General features: G+C 40.1%; 1 protein-coding gene across 1 annotated transcript; it reads left to right on the top strand.

Annotated features, from left to right (window-relative positions):
- The first annotated feature begins 1,302 nt into the window (after positions 1-1,302).
- On the top strand, positions 1,303-3,506 carry LOC109243946 (DELLA protein GAI1-like). Its single transcript, XM_019410963.1, has one exon. It carries the CDS (start codon positions 1,561-1,563, stop codon positions 3,304-3,306), a length of 1,746 nt encoding a protein of 581 aa, XP_019266508.1. The 5' UTR covers positions 1,303-1,560; the 3' UTR covers positions 3,307-3,506.
- Positions 3,507-10,898: the final 7,392 nt, after the last annotated feature.

The raw sequence follows: 10,898 nt of genomic DNA, 5'->3' as shown, positions 1-10,898 counted from the left end.
AATTAATTTGTTAAAACGCAAACTTGAAGAAATGGTAGAAGCAAAAATATATTTAATAAAGAGATTCAAATGAGACACAATTTAACTTATTTTTATCTCATATTATAAGGTATATATAATTACAAAATAATATGCAACTAATTTAACTAAATTCCTCATCTTTGCATATTTAGAAGATATTGAATTTAACTACTATGTCATTTGAGATAACATCTACTTTTATTATTTATATAAATATTATATTTTATTTAACGTTAACATATAAATATTTTTAATTGATAAATGCTATACACGCACAACGCACGTATACTAAACTAGTTACTAATAAATGAGTGAATGATCATCTGCTACAACATTGTTATGTTAGTGTGGCCTAGTTTGAATTTTTTAGGACTCTGCTATATTCTTCGTCGAACATTTTTCTAAAACACATACATAAACTGTGAGCTTTTGCATTTCAAACAGTTCATTAAACTGTGAGCTTTTGCATTTCAAACAGTTCATTGTTTTCCTTTTCTTTTCTTCTTTTTTTCAAATTGTTTTTCTAATTAATGAAGTAGTTCTTCGTTTAAGAATATATACAGTGCCTAACGCTGCATTATGTTGATTAGTTTCAGGTGATTAAGCTGTCCAAGGAGGAGGAAGAGGAGCAAAAATACAGTTTTATTCCAGATCATATATTAGTAGATGATTTGCTACTCCCTCCGTTCCGGTTTATATGAACCTATTTCCTTTTTGGTCTGTTCCAAAAAGAATGACTCTTTTATAAATTTAGAAATAATTTAGCTTAAACTTCCAATTTTACCCTTAATGAGAAACTTTTATAACCATACAAATATTCTAGATCCTTTTTTGACTTGTTTAGAACCACAAATTATAAAAGTCTTCATTTTTTCTTAAATTTTGTGCCCAGTCAAACAGATTCACATACATTAAAATGGAGGGAGTATTAATTATCCTTTGTGTTGAAAGACTCTAGGTTATGTTTGTTGTCTTCCTTGTGTTTTAGCGATAACTTTGCATATTTGTCAAAATCTTAGTACAAATAATAAGAATATTATAATACATAAAATCTCTCATCTAGTAGTAGTATTCTTTAAAAAGTGAGCTTCACAAAGAACTCCTACGGGTTTTGAGGTTCTATATGCAAATTTAAGATGCTGTGTAGATATTTGTGGCGTCTTTATATAATGCAATTTTTTTTTTTTTTTTAAAGAAAAATTGCAGTGAGGCACAGGGCAGGTGAACGCGTTTGGAGCATAGGGCGATGAATACGGGTTTAAATCTTATACGGGACAGAACGGAACGGGTTAAAATTGTGTGGGTCCAGACAGAACCAGCACCTGTACCGCCCCCGCCATTCGTAGTCTCTATACATCTCTCTCTCTCCTAAAAACATCTTTCTTATCTCTGGAAAGAAAAAGAAAAAGAAAAAGAAAAAAAGAAACCACACCATAAGTCCATAATCATATACATGTAGCAGAAATCCCATCAATTTCTGAGTCCACAGAATTCAGCTATTTTCCTTAGCTCAAAAGATAAAAGAAAAGAAAAAAAAAAATGAAGAGAGACCAAACGATGCCGTATGAGCAACTGGAAGATTCATTTTCAGGTGGTTGTAGCTCCGCCGCGGGTGGCGGCGGTTGTTCCGGAAAAGGAAAGATGTGGGAGGAAGATGGAGGAGTTGATGATGAGCTGCTTGCTGTTTTGGGTTACAAAGTGAAGGCATCAGACATGGCTGAAGTAGCTCAGAAACTTGAACAACTTGAGGAAGTTATGGGTAGTGTTGAACAAGAAAATCTTTCATTTCTTGCTTCTGAAACTGTTCATTATAACCCCTCAGATCTCTCATCTTGGCTTGAATCTATGATCTCTGAGCTCAATCCACCAGAGCCTTTTTCCAATTCATCTTCCTCCTTCACAACAAATCAAGTTTATGAGGATTCCTCCTCCTTCGATTCAGATCTAACAGCTATTCCAGGTAAAGCCGTTTTTCCCCAAATGGAAAATCCAGCTCATGAACTGCAGGTGCAGCAGCCACAGAGCAAACGATTCAAACCCACTACAACAACAGAGTTATCGCCTTCGTCCTCTTCAAGCATCTCCGTGGGGGGTGGTATGTGGAGAAGTTTTCAGAGCGAGTCAGTTTCCACACGGCCGGTGGTGATTGTTGACTCGCAAGACAACGGCGTTCGGCTCGTCCATACATTAATGGCATGTGCAGAAGCAATTCAACAGGAGAAGATGAAATTAGCTGAAGCTCTATTGAAGCAAATTGGATTCTTAGCTGTGTCACAAGCTGGGGCGATGCGAAAAGTCGCGACGTATTTTGCTGAAGCTCTGGCAAGGAAAGTTTACAGATTGTACCCTTCAAACCCTAATGATCCTGCCTTCACCGACCTTCTACAGATGCACTTTTACGAGACTTGCCCTTACCTTAAATTCGCGCATTTCACTGCAAATCAAGCCATTCTTGAAGCTTTTGCAAACAAGAACAAAGTCCATGTGATTGATTTCAGTATGAAACAAGGTATGCAATGGCCTGCTCTGTTACAAGCCTTAGCGTTAAGGCCAGGTGGTGCACCGACTTTCAGATTAACTGGAATTGGTCCGCCATCACAAGATAACACAGACCATTTGCAACAAGTTGGTTGGAAATTAGCTCAATTGGCAGAATCAATCAATGTTGAATTCGAATTTAGGGGCTTTGTTGCCAACACTTTAGCTGATCTTGATGCGTCCATGTTCGATATCCGTGAAGGCGAAACTGTTGCAGTGAATTCCATGTTCGAATTGCATCCGTTGCTAGCTAGGCCTGGAGGCATAGAGAAGGTGTTGTCATTTGTAAAGGACTTGAAACCTGAGATTTTCACTATCGTCGAGCAAGAAGCTAATCACAATGGACCGGTTTTCATGGACCGGTTCACCGAGTCATTGCATTATTACTCAACCCTTTTTGACTCGTTGGAGGGTTGCGGCGGTGGTGGCGAATTAGGGCCGGTGAGTGACCAAGATAAGTTGATGTCAGAGGTGTATCTAGGGCGGCAAATCTGCAATTTGGTGTCCTGTGAGGGTGTAGACCGAGTTGAGAGGCACGAGACATTGACTCAGTGGAGAACCCGGTTTAACTCGGCCGGTTTCGAGCCGGTTCATTTAGGTTCTAATGCATTTAAACAAGCTAGTATGTTACTAGCTCTGTTTGCTGGTGGTGGTGGATACAGGGTGGAAGAAAATAATGGTTGTTTGATGTTGGGTTGGCATACAAGGCCCCTAATTGCTACCTCTGCTTGGAAACTCAGTAGTTAACTCACCGAGTTGCTTAGATGGTTAACTCGGTTTTGGCCTTTCTTGTTCCTTTTTTTTTCTTTTTTTACAAATTTTTAGCAACTTTCTTTTAATCTTCTCTTTTACTAGGTCTTGAGATCTGTTTTATTAAATATATTTTGGTTTTTGGTAATCTTGTAATTTTCATGATGAATCTAAACTGTTCAATGTGTATTTACATATGGAAAAGAAAAGGAAAAAAAAGGACTCTTAGAGTGTGGAGTTTAACAATAACAACATCTGATAAGTTTGAGTGACATCTTTTCAGATGGAGAGTGATAAATATAGGGGTCGTTTGGTTTGAATACTGGGATTAGTTATGTTAAATTATTTTTTATCCATTGTTTGGTATGTTTTATTAAATATGATAATTGCTCAATTTGTAAGAAGAGTGTATAAGTTAAATCGGTGCTAATTACCTCACCCTTAAAAAAATTCCCTTTTTTGGAATTTTTTTCACTTTTTTCCGAAATTAGCGTTAGTTCATAAAAATTTTAATTTTCACTTTAAGATACATTTTTAAAAATTTCAAAAAGGTATTTTTCAAAATTTTCATTCAGATCACTAACAAAACTTTAAAAACAATCCAAAATTATATTCATGTCCAAACACAATTCTAATTTTCAAATACTATTTTTACTTAAAAAAAATTTCCACTTCTTTTTAGAATCTTACAATTCTTATGCCCAAACGCCTACTAAGTTTAGTGTTCTTATTCCTAACCCTTTCACAGTCCTCCCATGAAGAAGACAATATCGAGTTGTCTGTCAAATAATGTACTACATGTGTTATTGTACATAAAGAAATTTGGTGTACATAACGAAAACACATCAGCATGTTCCTCGGCATAAAGCATATAAATTTTGATGAATTTTCCACCGATTTTTTTAGGTCCAGAAGTAGCAACTGTATCCCACTTATGAAACTTTTTTACCCTACATGTTTAAGGTTTCACTTAATTACATTTAGCATACCAAATTATCATTTATATACCATATCTAATTAAGGTTATAATAATATGATATGTTATACTCCTTAATTTAAGCACTTCCGTTATTTGACAGTACTAAGTAATAATCCTCTCTTTCTCTCTCCTAACCCCTCATCCCCATACCCCCCACGTTCATTTGTACCCTCCCACGCTTATTCCTCCATTTTCCTTCTTCTGTAACCACTATCTTTACCTCTAAATTCAAACAAAATCCAGTAAACCCTACAAACAAATTTCTATCCTCATTTTTATTTACTTGAAGTTCATCAATGAAGATCAAGCAAGGTTCGAAAACGAGTCTGGCTGGAGAAAGGAGATTGAAACTCCTAATCGTGCTTTTATCATTTTGAAACTCCTGGAGAAAGGATTCGGAAAGCAAGAAACTTATCATTTTGCTTTTATTTCTGTAACCAAACGATAATTCCTAATCGTGCAGACAAGTCTGGCTGGAGAAAGGAGATTGAAACTCTTCGAAGAAGAAGAAGAAGACATATTTCCAGAAATTGTAGATAAATTGTAGAATTGTAGAAAAATTGTAGATAAATTGTAGACTGTTTTTTGCAGAAGATTTTGTAGAAGCTTTAGTCGTTTTGGATATGTGAAAACAGAAAACAATGCATCTACAATCAGAATACAAATAATCTACAATTTATCTACAAGATATCTACAAATTGGATACATTGAATTTTAATATCCCAATTCCCATTTCAATTGTAGCATAATTGGCATTTTCGACATAATTGTAGAAGATTTGTAGAAGTTTTAGTCTTCCCAATCTACAATTTATCTACAATTTATCTACAATTCCACAATTTATCTACAAGTTATGGAATATGTCTTCTTCTTCTTCTTCTTCTTCTTCTTCTTCTTCTTCTTCTTCTTCTTCTTCTTCTTCTTCTTCTTCTTCGAGTTTCAATCTGAAATTCAGTCAAAACCAAGTCTAGTCTTCACCAAAACCCCTCAAAATTGAGATATAAACTCCAAATCATATTCCCGATTATTTTCAACAACACCCAATCCAAACAAATAATGATTTTTGAAAACCCAAATTTGAATTCAAAGTTTTCAAGCTTTTTAATGGCTATCAATGGTGGAAAATATATGGAAGAACAAATGAAGATGAAGTTGATGAACAGAAATCTCCTTTCTGTTCAAAATTACGCAGCTTCCAGATCTCCTTTACGTTTCAAATTTCAAATTTAATTTGGAATAAATCAATCCCAGATTTTGTGGCTGATTTTTCGCGCGCAATAAATGGCATATTTTGCTTAATAAACGATTGGTATATAAATTGTAGTTAAAGTGTGGACTGGGCGGGTAATATACAAACTATGCACATTTTTTGTAATAAGGTTTCAAATATGGTATACTTAGGAAAAAATCCCATAAAATGATTACGATGGTAACTAGGCTCGAGCTGAGGCCAGCCGGGCCTACACATTACTTAGCCGAGTTTAATCGGGCTTTTCATACATTATTGAATGAGCCGATCTAAGACTGAGTTCCGAACCTAGTCCAAGTCGGCTCTTCTTTATTTGTTTTCACATACTAGTAAACCCTTTTAGGAGTTTTCATTTAATCATAAACTACACTAGAGTGTAATTAAATTTTTAGAGAGTTGCATAAAGGATTTTTATTGAATAATCATGTGATATTTGATATCTATTGACCTGACTAATTCAGATTTGTGCACGTCGGACCAATTAAAGGGGAAACGGTACGACTAACTGTATTGGTCTAAATTTGGACGGCTTAATAACTGCAGATAAACAGGGTCGAGGACGGGGTCGACTACGGCATAGTAGCGAGGAGTCATCTTCGGAAGGATTATCGCTAAAGACGAGCAAATAGAATAAAGAAGTAATGGTAAGATAGATTTAGAAATAGACATAAGGAATATTCCTTTGGATATTCCTTATGTTGTACTTTTTTGGGTTTCTTGGGGATATCCCTTACAAATAGGAAGAGAAAGAGAACAAAGGGAAGATTTTCACTTCTTGATAAGAGCACTTTGTAAAGAGTTGACCAAAAAGAATATACAAATATTACCTTGTTCACTGACTACTTTGCTCAACATACATTATTCATTCTTTGTTCGGAAGATCCAAAGATTCCTTATCCATCTTTACTTATCTTCACCCCACGTTGCTGTCAGGAAGAAGAATCACCCAAACCGTCTAACATTTGGGTGATAAATTCCTCTTTATTACATTTATTGTCATTATCTACATTTATTGCATGTTCTTATCACAATATTCATTGATAATCATTGAACACGTGCCTGATCTTTATTACTCTAAAACATGGTTCAACTCCAAGATCTGTCCAAGTTTTTTGTCTAGATCGCATTATATTTAACTAGGATTCACCCTCTATCTTATCATTAATTAGTTTAACAAAGAGCTTAACACTTTTTGATCAAACAATTTGGCGCCGTCTGTGGGGAGGTTTCTAGTTAAAATTTTAGTCCTTTCTAGATAAAAAAAAAACAACATCATCCATCTTTTCCTAGTTTGCACGAACTAACAATGGCAGGAAAAGGAGATGAACGACTGAAAGCAGTAGTAGACGTCACTACCAACCTCCTAAGCACCATCAACGAGGTTGACAGAGAAGGCGAAGAGAACACGACGCCGAGCGCTACACCCAGGCGAAGCGACTCACCTCCCCCTCATGGAAGTGTAACCGCTTCACGTGAAAGGGGAGCCTCCACATCTACAGCCGAGGAAGCACCGCCAGAAATCAAAAAATTGCTGGAGATGTGGCTGACGAGCACTCTAAGCAAAATACTCGACAAACCCGCTCAACGGGCGAATAGAAACATCATACAAACGGATATCACAGCAACCACCGACGAGCAACCCGCTCCCCCAACAGGTAACACTCACACCACTGTTGGTAACGATGCACTTGCTTCCATCATAAAGAAAATGGAAGAAATGGAGAACGAGAATAAATCGCTTCGCGACCAAATTAAGGAGCATCAAGAAAGGGTCGATAAGATACCGGGCGCCCCGAAATTACTACCAAAGCGGGACGTCGGCCGATTCGTCGAACAACCATACAGCGAGAGGCTGCCCCACATGCCATACCCAAAACCTTCAAGATGCCACCATATTTGAAGATATATGACGGCACGACAGATCCGGAAGATCACATTATTCATTACGTTACAACAGTAAAGGGCAACGACCTCTCAAAGGAGCAAGTACCATCAGTGTTACTAAAGAAGTTCAGCGAGACCTTAACCGGGGGGCCCTTAACCTGGTACCTACAATTACCAGCGCGATCTATAACAACGTTCGAAGAAATGGCTGATAAGTTTGTCACCGCCCACGCCAGGGCTAAGAAGGTGGAAGCCAGGGTAAATGATATATTCGTCGTTAGGCAATCGCCTGGCGAGGGACTCAGGGACTTTTTAGCTCGGTTTAACAAAGTAAGAATGAGCTTACCAAATGTATCGGAGGGGATGGCGGTGGCAGCTTTCCAAAACGAGTTGAACAGGAATGGGTCAAGAGCGACAAGAAAACTATTAAGCAGACTCATGAAACACCCTCCCACCACTTGGAAGAAATTCACAACGCCTACTGCGGTGAGGTGAGAGCAAACAAGGATGATCTTAACCGTCCAATCTAACGGTTAACGTCGGTCCAAACAGAGCCAAGGAAAGACCGTCGTAATGACGGTTGAAGAGACTAGTCAGGTCCATGCCTCAACCGAGACAGGCATCAACCTTATGTCATTCCACCATCTCCCCGCCATGCGGAAGGACCGTCCAGGCTTCATACAGAGACTCGGCGAAACGAAAGAGGTATGCCTCCACTCTTATCTGCTCACAATTTTTGTGAATAGTGTACACACTAGAGAAACTCGGCCTGAAGGTAAAATGGCCACAGAAGATGAAATCCGACCCAACCACCAGAAAGTCGAATGTCCTCTGTGAGTTCCACCAGGAGCGGGGCCACAAGACCGAGGACTCCATAGCCCTGCGGCAAGAAGTAGTGAACATGCTCCACCAAGGGCACCTAAGGGAGCTGATGAGCGACCAAGGAAGAGCCAATTTCGGTCGCGGACGAGAAAAACACCAAAGCCCTCCAAAGCCACCTTCCCCTGCCCGCACTATTCACATGATCATCGGTGGAGGCGACGAAGCAGCAATCAACCACGTAAAGTTTACCACCACACATAAACTGAAGCGATCAATCACCTACGAACGGTATGATGACCTCGGAAAAAGTATCATCTTCGATAAGTCAGATACCAACGGTTTGACTTTTCCTCACTTTGATGCGCTTGTCATTACCTTACGTATTTCAGATATTGATGTAAAAAGAATAATGGTAGACGACAGAAGCGACGCGCGTATTATTCACCCTCGAGTTCTCGCACAAATGCGACTCGAGGACAAGATAGTACCACGCTGCATAACACTAACAGGTTTTAACAATGCAATCGAGTGAACCTCAGGAGAAATAACGCTGCCCGTTCTGGCCGGGGGCGTCACCCTAGAAACAACGTTCCATGTCATGAACCAGGACACAACTCACAACGCCATCATAGGAAGACCATGGATACACGCCATGAGGGCCATCCCGTCCAGCTTGTATCAGGTAACCAAGTTCCCTACTCCGTAGGGGATATCAGCATCCGAGGCGAACAGCGCACATCCCAAGAATGCTATCGTATCGCCCAAGATTGTGCATACACTCAACAGCTAAAAGGAACAGACTCGGAAGCATAGCAATTATCAAAGTCAAGGTCCGAACTTAGCGAACAAAAAAACGTTATCAAGGACCCCAACATCGTGGAAGCCGTAGGGTCAATGGTAGTAGATCTTGACCCCTTCCAATTAGACAGCAGCGACAACAGCAAAAAGGCTTACATAGGCCATAAACTCTCCGAGCCAGGTAAATTTCATATGTTTTTAATTAACAACGCCGATATGTTTGCTTTTTCCCATGCAGATATGCCATGTATCCCGAAAGACGTTGCCACACACTAGTTGAACGTCGATCCCCTCTACCCTCCCGTACGACAAGTAAGAAGAAAATTCAATGCCGCAATCAACGAAGCCGTCAGCAATGAAGTGGATAAACTACTCGCTAATGGGTCGCCAACGTAGTCATGGTGAAAAAGAAAAACGGGAAGTGGCGGATGTGCGTGGATTTCACGGACCTAAACAAGGCCTGCCCGAAAGACTCCTTTCCATTGCCTCATATTGATCAGCTCATTGACGCAACATCATGGCACGAGTTGTTGAGCTTCTTGGATGCCTACTCAGGTTACAACCAAATCCTCATGAAGGAGGAGGACCAGGAAAAGACTACTTTCATCACTCATCAGGGAACGTACTGTTACAGAGTCATGCCACTCGGGTTGAAGAACGCAGGGGCGACTTATCAAAGGTTGGTCACCAAGATGTTCAAGGACCGACTCGGCAAAACAATGGAAGTTTACATAGACGACATGTTGTTCAAATCAAAAAGGAAGGAAGACCACATCGACCACCTGAAAGAGGCCTTCGGTATACTAAGGCAATACGGCATGAAGCTGAACCCCAAAGAATGTGCCTTCGGCGTAACTTCAGGCAAGTTTCTCGCCTTTTTGGTATCACAAAGAGCATCGAGGTCAACCCCGACCAAATCAAGGCCATCGAGGGAATACCTGAAGTATTGACCAGCAAGAAATAGGTGCAAAAACTGACAGGCCGTGTAGCTGCCCTGTCGAGGTTCATCTCACGATCCTCCGACAGATGCCACAAATTATTTAATATGCTCAAAACAGACAACGGGCTCCAGTGGAATGCAGAATGCATCGAGGCCTTAAGAGAACTAAAGGCGTACTTGTCCTCGCCCCTGTTACTCGCCAAAGCAGAACCCTGGCGAACGCCTCCTGATATACTTGGCCGCATCAGAGGTCGCGGTAAGCGCAGTATTGGTCCATGAAAATAAAGGTACGCAATCTCCAATCTGTTATATTAGCAAAACTCTGGTCGACGTTGAAACGAGGTACCCCCACCTCGAAAATTAGCCTTGGCATTGGTTATAGCTTCACGAAAGCTTACACCCTATTTTCAATGCCACCCCATATGACCTTTCCCCTACGGAGCATCCTACATAAAGCCGAACTGTCGGGAAGATTTGCCAAGTGGACCATAGAATTGAACGAGCACGATATAACATATCTGCCGCGAACAGCGATAAAATAGCAGGTACTCGCCGACTTCGTCGCCGATTTCAGTGCCAAAATAGTGCCCGAGATCGAGCAGGAAACTTCTCATACATCGCCCAGGCTACTAGACCTATGGGTCCTATACACCGATGGCGCATCCAATGCGTCAGGATCTAGACTGGACTCGTACTCGAGGTCCTAACAGGCGAAGTCATCCGCCAATCCATACGGTGCCTCGGTATGACTAACAATAAGGCCAAGTATGAGGTCGTAATTGCAGGATTAAAGCTAGCTCTAAAATACGGAGCACGACGAGTCATCCTCAGATGCGACTCACAACTCGTTGTCAACCAAGTCACAAGGACTTTCCAAATCAAAGAGCAGAGGAGTCAAAGGTACCAAGCAGAAATTC

This window comes from Nicotiana attenuata, unplaced genomic scaffold (genome assembly GCF_001879085.1).
Source record: "Nicotiana attenuata strain UT unplaced genomic scaffold, NIATTr2, whole genome shotgun sequence".
Classification (NCBI taxonomy): domain Eukaryota; kingdom Viridiplantae; phylum Streptophyta; class Magnoliopsida; order Solanales; family Solanaceae; genus Nicotiana; species Nicotiana attenuata.
The sequence above is the reverse complement of the archived record's forward strand: the minus strand, read 5'-3'. Positions and strand labels throughout refer to the sequence as shown.

Excerpts from the sequence above, each read along its gene's own strand:
- LOC109243946 (XM_019410963.1), top strand. The coding sequence starts at position 1,561 with ATGAAGAGAGACCAAACGATGCCGTATGAGCAACTGGAAGATTCATTT.